This window comes from Scyliorhinus canicula, chromosome 5 (genome assembly GCF_902713615.1).
Source record: "Scyliorhinus canicula chromosome 5, sScyCan1.1, whole genome shotgun sequence".
Lineage (NCBI taxonomy): Eukaryota > Metazoa > Chordata > Chondrichthyes > Carcharhiniformes > Scyliorhinidae > Scyliorhinus > Scyliorhinus canicula.
Window position 1 is genome coordinate 226,337,182 of NC_052150.1, and position 22,806 is coordinate 226,359,987.

At 51.3% G+C, this 22,806-nt stretch overlaps 1 protein-coding gene across 5 annotated transcripts in view; it reads right to left on the minus strand.

Annotated features, from left to right (window-relative positions):
• LOC119966630 overlaps positions 1-22,806 on the minus strand; it is a 360,402-nt gene that overhangs the window by 318,573 nt on the left and 19,023 nt on the right. For all 5 annotated transcript variants that reach the window (XM_038798649.1, XM_038798647.1, XM_038798645.1 and 2 more), the window contains exon 2: positions 12,598-12,696. In XM_038798649.1, coding sequence (XP_038654577.1) covers positions 12,598-12,696 — 99 coding nt within the window. The remainder of the gene's footprint in view (positions 1-12,597; positions 12,697-22,806) is intronic.

Below are 22,806 nucleotides of genomic sequence, written 5' to 3' on the forward strand. Positions count from 1 at the left end.
GTTTCTTTAGGCCCCGTTTGAATGTTTGCACTGCGCACTCCGCCAACCCATTGGAAGCCGGGTGGTATGGAGCGGTTTGGATATGACGTATGCCGCTCATCTTCATGAACCTCACAAACTCCTCACTTGTGAAAGGATTGCCGTTGTCCGTGACGAGCACCTCGGGCAGGCCATGCGGACTGAAAGACAAACGCATCTTCTTGATCATTGCACAGGATGTTGTGCATTCTTATGCATTCAAGCCATTTAGATTGGGCATTGATTAATAAAAGGAACATGGATCCTTGAAAAGGACCAGCGAAATCCGTATTCAAGCGCGCCTAAGGCCGCCCTGGCCATTCCCAATGATGTAGGGGCGCGGCCGGCGGAAGCCTCCGATGCTCCTGGAAAATGGAGCAGTTTTGGGCCACCTTCTCAATGTCGACGTCGAGGCCTGGCCATCAGTCATAACTCCAGGCCAACATTTTCATTTTGGTCACACCGGGATGACCATTGTGCAAGTCTCTCAGTATCAGCTCCTGTCCTTTTTCTGGGACGACCACACACGTCCCCCACAAGAGGATACCGTCTTCCACGCTAAATTCTGACAGCTTGGAGGAAAATGCCCACAACTTGGGGCAGCACGGTAGCATGGTGGTTAGCATAAATGCTTCACAGCTCCAGGGTCCCAGGTTCGATTCCCGGCTGGGTCACTGTCTGTGCGGAGTCTGCACGTCCTCCCCGTGTGTGCGTGGGTTTCCTCCGGGTGCTCCGGTTTCCTCCCACAGTCCAAAGATGTGCGGGTTAGGTGGATTGGCCATGCTAAATTGCCCGTAGTGTCCTAAAAAGTAAGGTTAAGGGAGGGGGGGGTTGTTGGGTTACGGGTATAGGGTAGATACGTGGGTTTGAGTAGGGTGATCATGGCTCGGCACAACATCGAGGGCCGAAGGGCCTGTTCTGTGCTGTACTGTTCTATAACTTCATTGAAGCCTACTCGTGACAATAAGCGATTTTCATTTCATTTCATTTCATTTTCAACTCGCCTGGTAACTGTCTGTGCTGCCCACCACACAGGATTATGTGCCAAACCTTTGACAGGACTGGATCGGTCTGGGTCCATTCACAGATCTGCGATGCCGTGACAGGCAAGGTGTCCGATCGACAAAGGCAAGGAGTCCGATCGACAAAGGCAATCAGCTCAGTGCATCGGCATTTGCAATCTGGGTCCCTGGTTTATGCTCTAGAGAATACTTGTGGGCAGCGAGCAACAAAGCCCAGCGCTGGATCCGTGCGGCAGCAATGGGCGGAATCGGCATAACCTCTCAGAAAATTCAAAGCAGAGGCTTATGATCAGTCACGATAAGAGTAGTGGTGCCATAAACATACTGGTGGAAGCGTTTCACTGCAACGACCATCGCAAGGCCCACCTCGATCTGTTGAATTGCGCGCACCTTCTCTGTGACAGGGTGCAAACCTTCGCGGTCCACCCAATAACCCAGGGAGACCAAGTCCTTCACCTGAAAGATGCACTTTCTATGACGTAAGTAGAGTCTCAGCCTCTGAGAAGCATCTAAGGACAGCCTTCAGATTTTCCAAATGTTCCTGCTCCGATGCCCCCAATATCAAAGCGTCGTCTGGGAGGCAGGGTCCAGCTCCAACTGTAGGTAGGCATGACTCATATCTAATTTCATGAATGAGAGTCCACCTGCAAGCTTCGCTGAAGATTTTTTATGCGGGGCATTGGATATCGGTCGAGCCGGGAAGCCGTATTCACTGTAAGTTTATAGTCGCCGCACAAGGAAACCATGGCATTTGGCTTAATTACTGGTACAATTGGCGCTGCCCGGTCAGCGAAACGGACGGGCCTGATAATACCCAAAGTCTCCAAACGAATGAGCACTGCTTCCACCTTTTCAAGCAAAGCGTAAGGAACCGGGCGCACCTGGAAATAGAACAGTATGGCTCCTGGTTCGACCTGGATATGGGCTATCTTCCCCAAACTGGGCTGGAATACCTCTGGGTATCGTCCTAGTACCTCCGTCAACCCTCCAGTACCTGTTTGAAGAATGTGCTGCCACTGCAGCTGCAAATGGTGCAACCAGTCCCGACCCAACAGGCTGGGCCCGTGGCCGCGCACCACGATCAGCGGGAAACATCCCTCCTGGCGTCCATAAACACTGGGGTCATCGTAGTTCCAGAAATTTCCAATGGCTCCCCCGTATAGGTTGCCAGCCTGGTCTGTGTATCGATTAATGCAAGGGTCTGTATTCCCTGCTTGATGTGGTTGAATCTCCTCTGGGCAATCACAGAGACCGTTGCACCAGTGTCCAACCGTGTAATCCCCGCAGGTTCATCTAAATGGAAGGTACGGCCTCTGGGCTACCCCCAGTTTCTATCAGAACGACGGCGCCTCTGGTGCCCCCAGAACCGGCGTCCACGACAGGGTCGGTGCCCACAAGTCCGACACTGACATGGCTCCTCATCCATCGATTCTGGAGAAGGCTCCCTTCGGGGAGAAACGTCCAGCGGCCACTGGCGTCGATCCAGATGCCGTCCCACCCAAGGTATGACAGGGGTGCGGGGAGATGCTTTTGGACAGAAGGGGTTGAGCCCCAAGACATGCACCTCCATTCCCTGTAGCTCCTGCACTCCCCGTTCTGCGCTCTCTCGGGGCAACACTATTGGAATGGCCTGTTGAAAAGTCAATACTAGCTCGGCTAACAACTTTCTTTGGGTGGCCGCGGTGTTAATACCGCAAATCAAACGGTCACGTAACATTTCTGACAAAGTCTCACTATAATCACAGTACTCAGAAAACCTGCGTAGCCTGGATAGAAATTGAGCAAGGGATTCTCCTGGGGTCCTCTCTGCAGTATTAAACTGGTAAAGCTGGACAATCGTTGGGTTGGGTTAAACTATTGCCCCACCAAAGTCACAAGTTCATCAAACGTTTTGGTGTCCGGCGCAGCCGGGTATGTAAGGCTCCTAATCACCCCAAATGTATGCAGGCCACTAGCGATGAGCAAAATAACCATCTGCCGCTCGTTTTCGGTGATGTTATTCACCCGGAAATAGTAACGCATCCATTGTGCGTACTGGTTCCAGCTTTCCAGCGCAGCATCAAAGACATCCAAACGTCCATAAAGAGGCAGGGTGCAACAGGAAAAAAAACTTCCAACCTGTATCCAACAAATATCCAGGGAGGTGGCTTCAGCAACATATTCAGATATCCACTTTAACCCTCGTCGCCAGTTTTGTGAGGGCCACAATGAATCCAGCACGAGTTTGTAGAATCACAAGAAATAACTTTATTTACAATTACTTTTTAAAAAATATATTTAGAGTACCCAATCATTTTTTCCAATTAAGGGGCAATTTATCGTGGCCAATTCACCTAGCCTGCACATCTTTTGGGTTGTGGGGGCGAAACCCACGCAGACACGGGAAGAATGTGCAAACTCCAAACGACAGTGACACTGAGCTGGGATCGAACCTGGGACCTCGGCGCCGTGAGACAGCAGGGCTCCTCTGCGCCACCCTTTTTATTTACAATTACATATATACAACAGCAGCAGTACTCCCCCACTGCTCACTCCTCTCGCGCTGGTTCCACACTGGTCAGCTCTATTTATACAGATGACTCTGCTAATGATTTCTCCACCCCCATCATTGGAGAAGATCATACTCACTAAGGATTGTGGGATTGCCATTGGTCCCCAGCCAGTAGTAATCAGGCAGGTTATAACATAGGTATTCTCGGTGAATGAATTAGGTCAGAAAGCCAGCATAAGGAGGCTGCTGTTCAAGGTAGTCAGAGACAGGTTCGGATACCTGGGAATCCAGGTAACAGGAGAGTTGGGATATGCTGCATCTGACTCTGGCAGGGAGGGTCCAAGTGGCGAAGATGAATGTCCTGCCAAGGTTCCTATTCATATTCCAGACACTTCAGATTTTTCTAGCAAAGGCCTTTTTAGGAATCCGGAAGGTAGATACGATTATTTCAGAGTTTGTGTGGGAGGGAAGATGCCAAGGGTAAAGAGGACCCTATGGTGGTAATACTTGGGATATCCAGAGAAGCCGGAGCTGATGGAGGAGAGGAAGGCTGATGTTTCTCTGGATGCCCGACAAAGGACCTTGTTGGAATGGTGGTTGGCAACTCCGCTGGAGGTGGCGTCCTGGCGAGGAGACTCATAGGACTTTCTCCATCTGGAAAATTTTAAATGTGAACTGAGGGGTTCAGTGGAGGGCTGAGGCAAGGTGGGGCCTGTTCTGGCCATGTTTGAGGAGCTGTTCATCGTGAGTTTGGGGGGGGGTGAAAATGGGAAAAATTTGTACAAACTGTAAAATTGTGTGATGGGAAGTATGTTTCCCGGATTCGTTCATGTTTTGTAACTGTTTGAATAAGTTTGGAATAAAATACATTTTTTTAAAAAAGGAAATGTGTTGTACCTCCATGATATGGGAGCGGGTGGATCCCATTGTGCTTCCTGGTGAACTCATTTGCAGCAAGTGTTGGTTGCTTGAGGATCTTAGGCTCAGAGTTGATGATCTGGAGTCTGAGCTTCAGACACTTTGACACATCAGGGAGGGGGAGAGTTACGTGGACGCTGTGTTTCAGGAGGCAGTCACATCATTTAGATTAACTACCCAGAATTCGGCCAGTGGTCAGGGACAGGTGGATGTCACTATGAGTGTATGAGTGAGGTAGTTAGAGGGATCCAGGAGGTAGGGATGCAGGAGCCTCAGCCCTTGTCCTTGTCCATCAGGTTTGAGATTCTTGCTCCCTGTGTGGATGGGAGCGGGACTGTGGGGAATATCAGTAAACTGACCACAACACAGTGGCACAAAGAGCCATTCAAGTGGGGAAGAGAATGCATGGTAGCACAGTGTTAGCTCTGTTGCTTCACAGCGCCAGGTCTAAGGTTTGATTACCGGCTTGGGTCACAGTCTGTGCAGAGTCTGCATGTTCTCCCTGTGTCTGCGTGGGTTTCCTCCGGGTGCTACGGTTTCCTCCCACAAGTCCCAAAAGACATGCTGTTAGGTGAATTGGACATTCTGAATTCTCCCTCTGTGTACCTGAACAGGCGCCTGAATGTAGTGACTAGGGGCTTTTCACAGTAACTTCATTGCAGTGTTAATGCAAGCCTACTTGTGACAATAAAAATTATTATTATAACTCCTGCCATTGCTGTTCCACTGTCTTCCCTGCTCGGCTCCTTTTCCAATCAATTCTGGCCAGCTCCTCCCTCATTTCTTTATAGTTATCTTTATTTAATTGTAATACGGCTACATCTGATTGCAGCTTCTCCCTCTCAAACTGCAGGGTAAATTCTATCATATTGTGGTCACTATTTCCTAAAGGTCCTTCACCTTAAGTTCCCTAATCAAGTCTGCCTCATTACACATCACCAAATCCAGAATTGCCTTTTCCTTAGTAGGCTCTGTCACAAGCTGCTCTAAAAAAACATCTCTTTGGTTCAGGTGGCAGCCATGGAGTGAGAGGATGCATATTTGGCAGCTCCTACTCATGGTGGTCTTTTTGTGGTCTTTACGTCGGTTTGTTGCAGGAATTTTGTAAGAAAAAGGTGCAGAAGTGAGAGCAGAAGAAAGTGACTCCTAGTTAATGGAGCTGCGGTCCAAAGGTGCCTGAAAAAAGCAAGCCTGTTGTTTGAGGTGAGCGAGAAGCAGACAACGCACGCAGAGATGGCATGTGCAGGGTGTGGCCTTGCCGGCTCAGTAGTCGACAGAACAGTTGGTGAGCTTCCTGAATGAGAGGTTCACTCAACAGCAGAAGGAAAGTGCGGAGGACCTGGCCCGGGCAGTGGACCCGATCAAGGCGGTGGTTGACCGCGTGGAGACGAGACTGGCAGCCGAGGAACAGGCAATCCAGAGGTTGGAGGAGCAGGCGAGGGAGCAGGAGGAACAGTCCACCTCCATGGCAGCAGAGATTGGGCTGGTGCGTGACCAGCAGAAGCGACTGATGGAGAAAGTAGAGGACCTGGAGAACTGATTCTCGGAGGCAGGATATCCGGATCGTGGGTCTGCTGGAGGGAATTGGATGCGGGTGCGTACGTTGGGAAGATGATGGAGAAGCTGCTTGGTGAAGGTGCATTCGACCAGCTTTTGGAGATGGAGCGGGCCCACAGGGCACTGATGCGCAAGCCCCAGGGGGGCGAGCCACCGAGGGCGACGGTGTTGCGATTGCATCGGTTCCTGGACAAGGAACGCATCATGAGGTGGGCTAGGCAGATGAGGCGATCCACCTCGGCAGGTCCCATCTAAAACAGGAGTTGGGAAGGGGAGGGTCTCGGAAATATACAAGGAACTGATGGAGTGGGAAGGGGTCCCAATCGGGGAGGTGAAGAGGAAGTGGAAGAGCTGGGAGGGGAGTTGGAAGTCAGGTTATGGGAGAAGGCCCTGAGGAGAATCAATGCATCCTCATTGTGTGCCAGGCTCAGCCTGATCCAGTTCAAGGTGGTCCACAGGGTTCACATGACTGTGGCCCAGATGAGTAAGGTTTTTGAGGAGATGGAGGATAGGTGTGGGCGGTGCGGGGGAAGTCCGGCGATTCATGTACATATATTTTGGGTGTGTCCGAGGCTGAGGGGATTTTGGCAGGGATTCTCAGATGTCATGTCAGAGGCCCTGGAATGGAGGGTGACTCCGAGTCCAGAGGTGGCAATATTTGGAGTGTCGGAAGATCCGGGAGCCCGGGGAGGGGGGTGGGGAAAGAGGCCGACGTTTTGGCCTTTGCCGCTCTGGTAGCCCGGAGACGGATTTTGCTGGGATGGAGAGACTCAGAGCCTCCAAAGTCGATGGCTTGGGTCAGTGACATGGCAGGGTTTCTTAAGCTAGAGAAAATTAAGTTCGTCTTAAAGGGTTCGTTACAGGGGTTCACTCGGAGGTGGCAGATGTTCATCGACTTCTTCAAGGAAAATTGACCATCAGCAAGGGGAGGGGGGTGGTGGGGGAGGGGGAGGCATGGAATGGACGGATAAGGGCAGGGAATCTAATGTATAGGTAGTTAAGGATTAAGGATGGGGGAATTGGGTGTGTTATTGCGAGGTTCTTGTGTGTGTTGGATCTCTCTGTTTAAAATTATAAATGCCTCAATAAAATAGTCTCTAAAACAAATCTCTTAAACATTCCACAAAGTCCTTTCCTTGGGATCCACTATCAATCTGATTTTCACAGTCCACTTGCATATTGAAATCCCCCATGATTATTGTGGTAGTATGACTAGAGGTACTACGGTACCTGGGAGTGTGAGCTGCTATTGGTGTAGAAGGCTCGCTGCCCATTGGCCCAAGTGTTGTCTTCTCATTGGTCGAGAGGAAGGTAGCTCCGCCTACGAGGCGGAGTATAAGAACCCGTGTTTCCCAGCAGCCATCGTACTTTCTGTATACTAGCTGCTGGGCACACTTCTTGTAGATTAACGCCTTCGATTCGGACTACTTCGTTTCTGTGTTCATTGATCGTGCATCAATTTAAGGACAATTTAATAACAGCCACATTTAAGGACAGGCTGGCTTGTTTCAACAGCTACCTTAGTACGGCGGAAAATGTACCAACGAAGGAGCATAAGTTACACATCCTCCACTCGTGCGTCGGCACCTCCATTTACACGCTCATCGAGGACATGACCGACTACGACGGGGCCATGTACCTGCTCAGAGGACACTTCATCCGGCCGATAAATCCGGTCTACGCTCGGCACTTACTGGCTACAAGGCAGCAGATTCCTGGTCAGTCACTGGACGATTTTTACTGTGCCTCCTTGTGCTGGGGAGGAACTGCGGCTGCCCACAAGTGTTTGCTAATGAGCACACGGAGCTTCTCATCCGAGACACCTTTGTTGCAGGCATGCAGTCCTCACAGATCCGCCAGAGACTATTAGAAAGAGAAACCTTGAGCCTCACGGAGGCACGGTCCCTCGCTACCTCCCTAGATGTTGCGAACAGAAACGCACGCTCATACGCCCCCGACCGTGCGGCGGCCGCCTGGGCAGCGTGGAATTCAGCGTCTCTCTCCCACATGGACTCGGACTCCCCCCAGGCCTGCGCGCAGGGCGCCCTGAAAAACCTGCTGGGCCCCGCTGCTATTTTTGCGGCCAGGTGAAACACCCCAGATAACGTTGCCCAGCCCGTTCTGCAACCTGCAAGGGCTGCGGGAAGAAAGGCCACTTTGTGGCCGTCTGCCAGGCCAAGGCGGTCGTTGCGGTCCCGGGCAGCGACCGCGGGACTCCCCCTTCTCTCTCTCCAGAGGCCCTGTGCGGCCCGCGGACTTCGCTGCCCCCATCCCCCAACGTCACATGCGACCTCCGGGTGCCGCCATTTTGTGCCTCCGATGCCACATGCGGGGGACGGGTGCCACCATTTTGTCCACCCCCCACCATGTGCGACTGACCGGGCGCCGCCATCTTAGATCGGCTCCGAGGACCCCGTGGGTGACTACGCAACGCCCGATGAAGACTCCGACTATCTGCCACGACTCGCTTCAGTCACTCTGGACCAGTCTCGACCCCGCACCCTCTCTACGGCAACAACAAGAATACTGTTCAACGGGCACGAGACGACCTGCCTGCTGGACTCCGGGAGCACGGAAAGTTTTGTCCACCCTACCACGGTAAGACGCTGCGTTCTCCCGTCTACCCGGTCAAGCAAAAAATCGCCCTGGCCTCTGGCTCCCATTCAGTGGAGATCACGGGGTGGTGTATAGCGGACCTCACGGTCCAGGGGAGGGAGTTTAAAAATTACAGACTCTACGTCCTCCCTCATCTCTGCGCGGCCGCACTCCTGGGGTTAGACTTCCAATGTAACCTCCAGAGCCTAACATTTAAATTCGGCGGCCCTATGCCTCCCCTCACTGTCTGCAGCCTCGCGACCCTCAAGATCGATCCCCCGTCCTTGTTTGCAAACCTCACCCCGGATTGCAAACCTGTTGCCACCAGGAGCCGACGGTACAGTGCCCAGGACCGGATCTTCATCAGGTCCGAGGTCCAGCGGCTTCTGAAGGAAGGGGTCATCGAGGCTAGCAACAGCCCCTGGTGAGCACAAGTTCTGGTAGTAAACACCGGAGAGAAGAATAGGATGGTCATAGACTACAGTCAGACCATCAATCGGTTTACGCAGTTGGACGCATACCCTCTCCCCCGTATGTCTGACCTGGTCAACAGGATCGCGCAGTACAAGGTCTTCTCCACGGTGGACCTCAAGTCCGCCTACCACCAGCTCCCCATCCGCACGAGCGATCGCAAATACACTGCATTTGAAGCGGACGGGCGGCTCTACCACTTTTTAAGGGTTCCCTTTGGTCTTCCAAAGGGAGATGGATCGAATGGTCGACCAATACTGTTTACGGGCAACCTTCCCGTATCTCGATAATGTCTGCGGCCACGATCAGCAGGACCACTACACCAATCTCCGCAAATTCCTCCAAACCGCAAATCTCCTGAATCTGACTTACAACAAGGACAAATGCGTGTTTAGCACCGACGGTCTAGCCATCCTCGGCTACGTAGTGCGAAATGGAGTGATAGGCCCCGACCCGGAACGCATATGCCCCCTGATGGAGCTCCCCCTTCCTCACTGCCCCAAGGCCCTCAAGCGCTGCCTCGGCTTTTTCTCATATTACGCCTAGTGGATTCCCAACTACGCCGAAAGTCCGTCCTCTCATCCAAACAGCCACGTTCCCCCTGTCGATGGGAGGCTTGCCAGGCCTTCAGCCTCATCAAAGCGGATATCGCAAAGGCCACGATGCGCGCTATCGACAAGTCCCTCCTCTTCCAGGTCGAGAGCAACGCGTCCGATGTAGCTCTGACAGCTCTGACAGCCACCCTCAACCAAGCAGGCAGACCCGTGGCCTTCTTCTCCCGTACCCTCCATGCTTCTGAAATCCGCCACTCCTCGGTCGAGAAGGAAGCACAGGCCATAGTAGAAGCTGTGTGACACTGGAGGCATTATCTGGCCGGCAGGAGATTCACCCTCCTCACAGACCAACGGTCGGTGGCCTTCATGTTTGACAATGCACAGAGGGGTAAGATAAAGAACAACAAGATCTTGCACTGGAGGATCGAGTCCACCTACAACAACGACATCTTGTATCGTCCTGGGAAGCTGAACGAGCCTCCCGACGCCCTGTCCCGCGGCACCTGTGCCAACGCACAAGTGGACCTCTGCCACCCGGGGGTCACCCGCTTCTTTCACTTTTTAGAAACCCGCAACCTCCCCAACTCCATCGAGGAGGTCAGGACAGTCACTAGGAGTTGCCACATCTGCGCGGAGTGGAAGCCGCAATTCTACCGCCCTGAAAAAGCGCATCTGATAAAGGCTTCCCGTCCCTTTGAACACCTTAGCATGGACTTCAAGGGTCCCCTCCTCTCTACCAACCGCAACACGTACTTCCTCAACGTGATTGACAAGTACTCCCGCTTCCCGTTTGCCATCCCCTGCCCCGACATGACCACACCCACCATCATTAAAGCCCTCCACCCCATTTTCTCCCTGTTCGGATTTCCCGCTTACATTCACAGCGATAGGGGGGTCTCTCCTTTATGGGTGACGAACTGCGTCAATTCCTGCTCAGCAAGGGCACTGCCTCAAGCAGGACGACCAGTTACAACCCCGGGGTAACGGACAGGTCGAGACGGAGAACGGTACGGTCTGGAAGACCATCCTGCTGGCCCTACAGTCCAGAAATCTCCCAGTCTCCCGCTGGCAAGAGGTCGTCCCAGACGCCCTCCAGTCAATCCGGTCGCTACTTTGCACATCTACCAATCAAACGCCTCATGAACACCTTCTTGTCTTCCCCAGGAAGTCTTCCTCAGGGACCCCGCTCCCGACCTAGCTGGCTGCTCCCAGGCCCATCCTGCTCCGGAAACACGTGCGGGCGCACAAGTCGGACCCGTTGGTCGAGAGGGTCCAGCTGCTCCACGCTAACCCCCAATATGCGTATGTGGAGTACCCCGACGGCTGACAGGGCACGGTCTCCCTACAGGACCTGGCGCCCGCCGGATCCCCGCCATCGCCTCCAGCACCAGCCCCCTCCAACCGCAACTGCTCCCTGCAGGCGCTCCCCTCCCTGGCCCGCCAACCTCCTCACCCGCGTGCCTACAGGACCAGACGCCCCCCCCCCCCCCCCACGCCCGGCCCTCACCAGCTCCGTCTAGGGGTATGAAAACCTCCACGAGGATCGGATCATCGCTCCCGGAGTCATGGATGCCCGCATCTCCAATGTCTCCGACGAAGCTCCGCAGGTCGCAGAGGAAGTCAAAGGCCCCCGATCGGCTGATCAAGTCGATATGAACTGTTAATGGACTTTTTTTTGTACTCTCATTTTCCAACTCCGTAAATAATTACCGTGTGCTAACACATTCCTGTATATTAGTTACGGGCCAGTGGGCAGCTGCCGTTGGAGAGGTGTAATCCCATATCACTAGTCATAACACCAGTATCTTGTCCCATCCGCACGGGACGCACCCCCCCCCCCCCTTCCCCGGCTTCTCAACAAGCACAACCCCCCCCCCCCCCGCCCCCGGTTCCTTTCTCAACAAGGGGTGAATGTTGTAGTATGACTAGAGGTACTACAGTACCTGGGAGTGTGAGCTGCTATTGGTGTAAAAGGCTCGCTGCCCAAGTGTTGTCTTCTCATTGGTCGAGAGGAAGGTAGCTCCGCCTATGAGCTCAGCCTTCGTTCTTTCTGTATACTAGCTGCTGGGCACGCTTCTTGTAGATTAAAGCCTTCGATTCGGACTACTCCTTCGTTTCTGTGTTCATTGATGTAAAGAATGCTAATATGTTGGCCTTCATAGCAAGAGGATGAGTATAGGAATAGGGATGTTTTATGCATTTGCAATTGTATAGGGCATTGGTGAGACCTGGAGTATTGTGTATAATATTAGTGTCCTTATCTGAGGAAGGATGTTCCTGCTATGAAGGAAGTGCAGTGAAAGTTTACCAGACTGATTCCTGGGATGGCAGGACTGTCATGTGAGGAGAGACAAAGTCAGTTAGGATTATATTCATTGGAGTTTAGAAGAGTTAGAGGGGATCTCATAGAAACTTATAAATTTTTCACAGGATTAGACAGGGTAGGGTCAGAAAGAATGTTCCCGTTGACATAGACGTCGAAGGTTCAAAATAATGGCAAAAGGAGTCGAGGTGAGGGTAGTTGGAATCTCAAACCAACTTCTTGAGAGGATGATGGTGGCAAGTTTGATTGAGGTTTTCAAAAGGGGACTGGATTGCTATCTGAAAAGAAAGAATGTGCTAGGTTACCGGAATGAGGCGGGTAGTGGGATCAGATAGGATGCTCTTTCGGCGTGCAGACTCAATGGGCCGAATGGCCTCCTTCTGCACCATAAAGACTCTGCGATTCTGTGCTTGATACCCCAATAGGGAAAATACCAGGTAGAATCTAGGAACTACCATTCCATCAACTTATAAACTAGGTAGACTGCACTTTTTAGGTAAGGGATTAATTTCAGGTGGAAGACAAAATAAGGAACATGAAAACCTGGCTTTTAATGAAAGGTCGCATGTCTTTATTGCTGAAAATGAAAATTCAAGTCAAAATATTTGGTATTATTTTCCATTGGAAGTTCCTGGTTCCAGTACTTACATTGTTTAGGTGAAGACATTGAATTCGATAGAAACACGTCATCATCTCCATACGATTCATCATAGAAGTAATTCGTTAAGGTGTCATCGAGTTCTGGGTCTGTCAATAATAATAATAATAATAATTGCTTTTTTTTTAAACAGACAATTTTATTGAGGTATTTTTGGCATTATAAACAGTAACAATATACATTAGTGTGCAGATGCCAATTACAAAAAACATAGTGCAAATAACAGTACCACTCTCGCAGATAGACCCGCCTATTCTTCCCCCCTACTCTACACTATTCTACCACCCCCCCCTGCTGACGATTAGTTCCCCCGCAAAGAAGTTGATGAATGGTTGCCACCTCCGGGCGAACCCCGATAGTGATCCTCATAAGGCGAACTTGATTTTTTTCCAAGCCGAGAAAGCTTGCCATGTCCAACAGCCATACTTCGGTCTTTGGGGGCTTTGAGTCCCTCCAGGCCAACAGTATTCGTTGCCGGGCATCCAGGGAAGCAAAGGCCACTATCCCCTCCTGTACACCCGGGTCTTCCAACACACCTAAAATCGCCATCTCTGGACTCATCGCCACCCTTGTTTTCAGTACCCGGGATATGACGTCCGCAAATCCCTGCCAGTATCCCCTGTGTTTTGGACACGCACAGAACATGTGGACATGGTTCGCTGGTCCTCCCCCACATCTAGCACACGTGTCCTCCAGCCCAAAGAATTTACTCGTCCGGGCCACCGTCATGTGGGCCCGGTGAACCACCTTGAACTGAATCAGACCGAGCCTGGCACATGTTGCGGTTCCATTTACCCTCCTCAGAGCGTCTGCCCATACGCCTCCCTCCAACCCCCAAACAAGCTCCTCCTCCCACTTAAGTTTCAGTTCCTCTGTCCCTGTGTCCTCCGCTCCCATAAGCTCCTTATAAATATCTGAGACTCTCCCCTCTCCCACCTCACCCCTGGAAATGACCCTGTCCTGGACCCCCCTTGGTGGAAGGCGTGGAAAGGACGGGACCTGTCTACGTACGGAATTCCGCACCTGCAAGTACCGAAAGTCATTCCCCCTTGCCAGCCCGAACTTCTCCTCCAGCACCCTCATGTTCGCGAAGCTCCCTTCCAGGAACAAGTCGCCCATCCTTCCCACCCCCGCCCTCCACCACGCTCGAAACCCGCCATCCATCTTCCCCGGGACAAATCGGTGGTTGTCACATATTGGGGACCAGACCGACGCTCCCACTTCCCCCGCATGCTTCCTCCATTGGCCCCAAATCCGCAAAGTCGCCACCACTATAGGGCTGGTGGAGTACCTGGCCGGCGGGAGCAGCAGGGGAGCCGTGACCAGGGCTGCCAAACTGGTGCCCCTGCACGAAGCAGCCTCCACCCGCTCCCAAACCGACCCCATACCCACCATCCATTTCCTTATCATGGCTATGCTAGCCGCCCAGTAGCAGTTGCTGAGGTTCGGCAACGCCAGCCCCCCTCGCTACGGTTCCGTTCCAGCATCCCCCCCTTTACCCGTGGGGACATCCCCACCCAAACAAATCCCAGGATGATTTTATTGATTCTTTTAAAGAAGGACCGCGGAATGAAAATAGGGAGACACTGAAAAATAAACACGAATCTCGGGAGGATCGTCATCTTCACCGTCTGAACTCTCCCCGCTAGTGACAGCGGGAGTGCATCCCACCTCCGAAACTCGCTCCTTATTTGCTCCACCAGCCTGGACAAGTTCAACTTATGCATCTTACCCCAGTCGCGCGCCACTTGTATCCCTAGATACCTAAAACTTTCCCCAACCAGCCTAAATGGTAGCTCCCTTAGCCTATTCTCCTGACCCCTCGCCTGCACCACAAACATCTCGCTTTTTGCCATTTTCAACTTGTAGCCCAAAAACCGGCCAAACTCCCCTAGGATTTCCATAATCCCGTCCATCCCTGCCGCTGGATCTGACACATACAAAGCAGGTCATCCGCATAGAGCGAGACCTTGTGTTCTATCCCCCCCCGACCATTCCCTTCCATCCCCTTGCCGCTCTCAGAGCAATTGCCAGCGGTTCTATGGCCAACGCAAACAGCAGTGGAGAGAGGGGGCATCCCTGTCTTTTCCCGCGGTGTAGTCTAAAATACTCAGATGTCGTCCTGTTCGTCCTTACACTAGCCTCCGGAGCCTGATATAGCAGTTTAACCCGGTCAACAAAGCCCTCTCCAAACCCAAACCATCCCAGCACCTCCCATAAATAGTCCCACTCCACCCGGTCAAAAGCCTTTTCAGCATCCATTGCCACCACTACCTCCACCTCTCTGCCCTCCGGGGGCATCATAATCACATTGAGTAGCCTTATTAGATTGGCTACTAGCTGTCTGCCCTTAACAAACCCCGTTTGGTCCTCCACAATCACGTCCGGTACACAGTCTTCGATTCTGGACGCCAGGATCTTGGCCAGCAGTTTAGCATCTACATTAATCAGGGAAATAATAATTGCTTATTGTCACAAGTAGGCAAAAGGAGTCGAGGTGAGGGTGGTTGGAATCTTCAATGAAGTTACTGTGAAAAGCCCCTAGTTGCCACATTCCGGCGCCTGTTCGGGGAGGCCAGTACAGGAATTGAACACGCGCTGCTGGCATTTTTCTGCATTGCAAGCCAGTTATTTAGTCCACTGTGCCAAACCAGCCCCAATAAAAGCCAGCCCCAATAAAAACAGTAAAGACATTCTGCGGGATTATCCCTTCCTGAGACTGAGGGCGTAATTCTCTGGAAAAATTTTGAAGTGTGGTAGCCTGCAGGAATTGCTGCCAAGGGTCCCAGAGAGTCAGCCACAAGGCAGCCAGTGCTGCCTGGGATGAGATGGCGACAGCTGTCAGCTCAGGGAGTGTGACCAGGAGGACTGGCCTCCAGTGCCGGAAAAAGGTTAACGACCTACACAGGGCAGCACAAGTAGACACCAATGCCCCCCCCACTCCATCCCGCCTGAAGGAAGCATTCACTCCCCAACTCTCAATGCAACCCCCAACCCTTCCTCCACCTCCTCCCCTTTCAACCCTCCCAACTCCTCCTCCACGCCACCCACCCTCCCCCACCACTGTGAATCATGCGTGTGGCTAACGATGCCCTCTGTGTCACCTCAGAAAAAGCTCTTCAATCATCATCAGGAAAGACCCAGATTGAGAGGAATGCCGGACTTAAGAATCCTCACCTCCTTCAAGAAGCGTGCCCTAGACAGTCATAACAGCCTCCCCGAACAGGCGCCGGAATGTGGCGACTAGGGGCTTTTCACAGTAACTTAATTGAAGCCTACTCGTGACAATAAGCGATTTTCATTTTTCATTTAGAGGCGACTGGGGTGGTCGAGGACAGAGCAGTCATCCACGCAGAGGTTAGGGCAGCACGGTGGCCTAGTGGTTAGCACAACCGCCTCACGGCGCTGAGGTCCCAGGTTCGATCCCGGCTCTGGGTCACTGTCCGTGTGGAGTTTGCACATTCTCCCCGTGTCTGCGTGGGTTTCGCCCCCACAACCCAAAAATGTGCAAAGTAGGTGGATTGGCCACGCTAAATTGCCCCTTAATTGGAAAAAAATAATTGGCTAATCTAAATTTATAAAAAAAAAAAAAAATCCACGCAGAGGTTGGCGGATGCCGTTGAGGTGAGGAACCACCGGGCTCCAACCGGAGGAACTGTCAAATGTAAGTCATTATTGCCTCACTGAATGAACCATCCCTCCCACTAATCGCATGTCCATTCTCCAAGGCGGCAGAACACTTCAGAGGAGAGCTACAAGGATGCAACTGTTATAGTTGCGGCACAGCTGTCATTCCCATCCTGCACCTGCAGATACCGGCACCTTGGTGGGGCATGTTAGTCGACAGGCATCGGGGCACAATCTGGTGAGCACCACACTACTGATGATGCACATCAAGTGGAAGTAGGAACCCCCAGGCGAGCCGTTGGAGGGCTGCTGGATTCTAGGGCCCAGCTGGGTCCCAGCCTGATGATGAGCCTGTAGAACAGGGTTACTTGGAGCTGATCAAGATGCAAGGGTGCAGCCGGGACATTCAGGGGCGATGTCAGTGTCACTCCAGCAGATCCATAGCCGACTGGAGGAGTTCCAGAGGCTACAGGCTCAGCAGATGGCGGCAGCAATGCACGGCACCGAGACCAACAATGCTAGGGTGGCAACTGCAGTGGAGAGTCTGGTGCACGACCAAACTCTGTCACACATCAGTGATAGGAATACCTCAATCAGTACTTTTTCTATGTTTCTATACATGGGGGAAAGCGGGATTAGGCTACTGAGTTGAATGATCAGCCCAGATCATAATGAATGGTGGAGCGGGTTTGAAGGGCCGAATGGCCTCTTCCTGTTCTTATTTCTTCAATGTTTTCTATGTTTTTCTAGGTTTCTAATTAAACCTATATCCTTAATCCAATTCCAGAATTTGAGGAACCTTTTAACAGGGTACTGTCACTGGACGTAAACCAGAGAGCCAGTGTAATGCTCTGGGGATCCAGGTTCAAATCCCGCCACTGCAGACGGTGAAATTTGAATTCAATAATAATCTGGAATTAAAAGTCTCATGATGACCATTAAACCATTGTTGATTGTCGACAAAACCCATCTGGCTCACTAATGTCCTTTAGAGAAGGAAAATGTATGTTGGCAATCTAAGCAGAGAGGGGGCCATACCAGGCTTGGTATTGGCAAATGAGCCAGCCAGGCGATTGATGTTTCAGTGGGGACCATTTTGAGTAGTCATGGATAAGGACAAGAGTGGCCCAAGTGTGAGGGTGCTTAATTGGGTTGGGTGTGGCTATTTGAGTGCAAATCCATGTATGATATGTGGGAGGCTTTTAAAGGCCACTTGATTGAAGTGCAGGACAGGCATGTCCCCGCAAAAATGAAGAATAGAAATGGCAGAATTCAGGAACCATGGATGAAAAGGGAAATTAAAAGCTTCATCAAAAGGGAAAAGGAAGGAAACGGTCTAGGCATCTAAAAACTGACGAAGCTCTTGAGCAATATAGTGTAAGTAGGAAGGAACTTAAACACGGAATTAGGAAGGCTAAAAGGGGCCATGAAATGTCTTTAGCAAATATGGGCAAGGAGAATCACAAGGCTTTTTATGTCTCTATTAGGAGCAAGAGGGTAGAGACAATTGAGAGAAGTTGTGCTAAAACCTTGGAAGTGGGTGAAATCCTTAATGAGTACTTTGTATTGGTATTCGCCAGGGAAAAGGACACAACGGATGTTGAGGTCAGGGATAGGTGTATAAACGCTCTTGAGAACGTCAATATATCAAAGGAGGAAATTATGAGTATCCTAAATTGCATTAAGGTTGACAAGTCCCCGGGGCCGGATTGGATCTATCCCAGGTTACTGCCGGAGGCAAGGGGAGAAATAGCTGGGGCCTTAACATATGACTTCACATCCTCTTTGACCACAGGCGAGGTTCCAGCGGACTGGAGAATAGCCAATGTTATTTCCTTGTTTAAGAAAAGAAGCAGGGACAATCCAGCAAATTATAGGCCGATGAGCCTGATATCAGTGTTGGGGAAGCTTTTGGAAAAGATACTGAAGGATAGGATCTATGCATAAATGGAAGAAAATGGACTAGTTAGTGACAGGCAGCATGGTTTTGTAGGGGGAAGGTCATGCCTCACCAACTTGATTGAGTTTTTTGAAGAGGAGACAAAGAAAATTGATGAGGGAAGGGCTGTGGATGTAGTTTACATGGACTTTGATAAGGCGTTTGACAAAGTTCCACATGGCAGACTGGTACAAAAACTAAATTCACATGGGATTCAAGGTGGGCTGGCTAGATGGATACAGAACTGACTTGGTTATGGAAGACAGAGAGTAGCAGTGGAAGGGTAACATGAATGGAGATCTGTAGCTAATGATATTCCACAGGGATCAGTGCTGGGACTTCGGTTGTTTGTAGTATATATAAATGATCTGGAGGAAAATATGGGTGGTCTGATTAGTAAGTTTGTGGATGACACTAAGATTGGCAGAACTGCTGATAGTGCCGAGGATTGTCAGAGGATACAACAGGATATAGAAAGAACAAAGAACAACCGGAATGTGGCAACTAGGGGCTTTTCACAGTAACTTCATTGCAGGGTTAATGTAAGCCTACTTGTGACAATAATAGATTACTGACTGACAGGCCAGGCAACATCCTGGTAAACCTCCTCTGCACCCTCTCCAAAACCCCACATCCTTCTGGTAGTGTGGCGAACAGAATTGTGCGCAATATTCCAAGACGGCATTAACAAGGTTCTACACAATTGTAATCAAAGAGAAAATGCTGGAAAATCTCAGCTTTGACAAGGGTCATCTCTGACAAAAGGGTTAGCTCTTTTCTCTCCCTTCAGATGCTGCCAGACCTGCTGAGATTTTCCAGCATTTTCTCTTTAGTTTCAGATTCCAGCATCTGCAGTAATTTGCTTCTATACAACTGGAGCATGACTTGCCAGTTTTTATACTCGATGCCCCGCCCAATGAAGGCAAGCATTCCGTATGATTTCTTGACTATTTTGTCCACTTGTGTTGCCACTTTCAAAGATCTGTGGACCTGCACGCCCAGATCTCTCTGACTTTCAATATTCCTCAGAATTTTGCCATTTACAGTATATTTCCCCTCTATGTTCGACCTACCAAAATGCATTGTCTCACATTTGTCTGGATTAAACTCAATTTGCCATTTCTCTGCCCAAGTCTCCAACCTATCTATCTCTTGCTGTATCTTCTGACAATCCTCAACACTATCTGCCACTCCACCAACCTTGGTGTCATCGGCGAACTTACAAATCAGACCAACTACATTTTCCTCCAAATCGCTTGTGTACACGACAAACAACAGAGGCCCAAGCACAGATCCCCGAGTCACAACCTTCCATTCAGAAAAACACCCTTCTACTGCTACCCTTTGCCTTCTGTGATCGAGCAGATAGGAGACTTGGACACAGAAATGACAGGTGGAGTTTAATCCGAACAAATGCGAGGTGATGCATTTTGAGGACCAAATCTAGGTATGAATTATACTGTAAATGGCAGAAGCCTTAGGAACATTAACATTCAGAGGGATCTGGATATGCAGGTCCACAGTTCCCTAAAAGTGTCAACACAGGTGGCCAAAGTGATTAAGAAGGCATATGGCATGCTTGCATTCATCAGCCATAGCATTGAGTAGAAGAGTTGGGAAATCATGTTGCAGCTATTTGGAATATTTCATGCAGTTCTGAACACCACATTATCAAAAGGATGTGGAAGCTTTGGAGAGAGAGCAAAGAAGGTTCACCAGGATGTTGCCTGGTCTCGAGGGTGTTGGCTATGAGGAGAGGTTGAATAAACTAGGATTGTTTTCACTGGAAAGATGGAGACTGAGGGGAGACCTAATAGAAGTCTACAAAATTATGAGAGGCATAGACAGGGTGGATAGTCAGAAGCTTTTTGGATGGAAGTGTCAATTATAAGGGGGTACTGGTTAAAAGTGAGAGGGAAAGGTTGAAGGGAGATGTGAGGGATACATTTTTCATGCAGAGAGGGGTGGGTGCCTGGAAAGTACTGCCAGAGGATGTGGTGGAAGCAGCACATTAGCAACATTTAAGAGGCATCTGGATAGATACATAAATACAGAGGAAATAGAGGGATACAGACCGAATAAGGGCAGAAGGTTTTTTTTAGTTCGGGCATCATGCTCGGCCCAGGCTTGAAGGGCCGAAGGGCCTGTTCCTATGCTGTACATTTCTTTGTTCTTTGTTATTCCCGGACCGAGATGGTATCACTACTTGTTGCACTATCGCCCACATTTCATCTGCTGGAATACGAGGAACATTTCCTCAGCAACAAATTGTTTTCAATGTGTGGTGAATTATACTGCATTGTAATTCACACTGTATTACATTGCGTTGTATCATGTCCTTGTGGGCTCTGTATGTGAGCCGTTGCGCGGCTCTGCCCATAGGGGGAGATGAGGAGCTTGTACTCGGCTTCACTCTTGGCTCCGCCCATGGCTCCACCCATTGCTCCTCCCACTAACCGGAAGTATAAAGTGCTGCAGCCGTAAGCCTGCTCTCAGTTCCTCTGGTCGCAGGCTGGCTCAGTTGTAAGACGATTAAAACCACAGTTTACTTCCAATCGTGTGTCTAGTGAATTGATGGTCACATCAATTTAATAGTCTTAGAAAACTTGAAGAAAACTACTATGGAATCAGCCCTCAAACCTGATCGACTAGAACTCGACCCGCAGGCTGCAGAGGAGAAGGAAATCTCCTACACTGGCTACGATGTTTCAAGGCCTACCTGGCTGAATCAAGCACTTCCGAGACTACAGAGGAGGAGAAACTCAGCCTACTGCACGCAAGGGTGAGCCATCGTATCTCTACGCAAATTAATTGTACCACCTCATATACTGAGGCCCTGGCCATGCTCGACCGAATGTACGTGCGGCCCATCAACGAGGTCTACGCGTGGCACATTTTCCTGACCCGCCAACAGCGCCCCGCGGAGTCGCTGGAAGACTTTCTGCGCGATTTAAAAGCACTTGCTCAGGACTGCAATTTTCAGGCTGTATCAGCCGCCCAGCATATGGAACTCGCTGTCCGTGATGTATACGTGGCAGGGCTCAGGTCCAACTATGTGCGCCAGCGATTGCTTGAAAAAGGGCCCAGAACTTGGAGGACACTGTAGAGTTAGCTACAACTATGGAGGTCGCGTTCCACAGTTTGAACTCATTCCCCGCGGACCATGCGACCCCATCATGGGCCCCCGACCAGCGACAGCCCCAGGCCTGTGCCGCGCGGCCACCCACCCACTATGCAGCACCAGCGTGCCATTTTTGTGGACAGCCCCAACACCCACGGCAGCACTGCCCGGCCCGCAACGTGACCTGCAGCAGCTGCGGTCGCAAAGGACACTATGCCCGAGTATGCCTGGCAAAGTCGAAAACTCCAAACTCCCCCGCAGTCCAGAGCACTCGTCTCCCAAACTCACAGGCCCGCAGGCCGCGTAATACTGCAGCGTGTCTGCCGATTCCGCCCCCACCCGACCTGTGCGACTCATGGGGGCCGCCATCTTGGCAACCCTCCTCCACGTGGCTGGCCACGTGCAATCCACGGGGCGGCCATCTTGGACGCCATCTTCTCCAGACTCCGAATCTCATCTCGACAACTACGACCTCAGCGGACAATCATCACGGGGCCACTCCAGCACAGCTGATCGAGCCGCCGACTACCCGCAGCTCAACGCAGTCACGTTGGACCAGTCGCGTCCGAAACACCTCCAGAGCTCGATGATGTCTGTTAAAATCAACGGGTACAGGACACCGTGCCTCTTTGTCTCCGGGAGCACCGAGAGCTTCATACATCCTGACCTGGTAAGACGCTGTTCACTCCCTGTCTTCCCTGCACGGCAAACTATCTCCCTCGCCTCGGGCTCACACTCTGTCCACATAGAAGGGCGCACCATCGCGACCCTAATGATTCAGGGCGGCAGCTACGCTAATTTCCAGCTGTACGTACTCCCCGACCTCTGCGACCCACTCTTACTGGGACTCGACTTCCAATGTAATCTCAAGAGCCTCACACTCAGCTTCGGCGGACCCCAACCGCCACTCACTATCTGCAGTCTAGTGACGCTAAAAATCAACCCCCCTTCACTCTTTGCTGACCTCACTCCGAACTGCAAACCCGTAGCCACTCGCAGCAGGCAGTATAGCCTGCAGGACAGGGTATTTATTAGAGCCGAGGTCCAGCGGCTCCTACATTACGGAATCATAGAGGCCAGTAACAGCCCCTGGAGAGCGCAGGTGATGGTGTCAAGACCGGGGAAAAGTTCCGAATGGTAGTGGATTATAGCCAAACCATTAACCGGTTCACGTTCCTCGATGTGTACCCCCTCCCCAGGATTGCAGACATGGTGAATCAGATCGCCCAGTACCGCATATTCTCCACGGTGGATCTTAAGTCTGCATACCACCAGCTCCTAATCCGCCCGGAGGACCGCCACTACACGGCGTTCGAGGCAGATAGCCGCCTCTTCCATTTCCTCCGGGTCCCCTTCGGCGTCACGAATGGGGTCTCAGTGTTCCAACGAGCAATGGACCGAATGGTGGACCAGTACGGGCTGCAGGCCACGTTTCCGTACTTGGATAACGTCACCATCTGCGGCCATGATCAGCAGGACCACGACGCCAACTTCCACCGATTTCTCGAAACT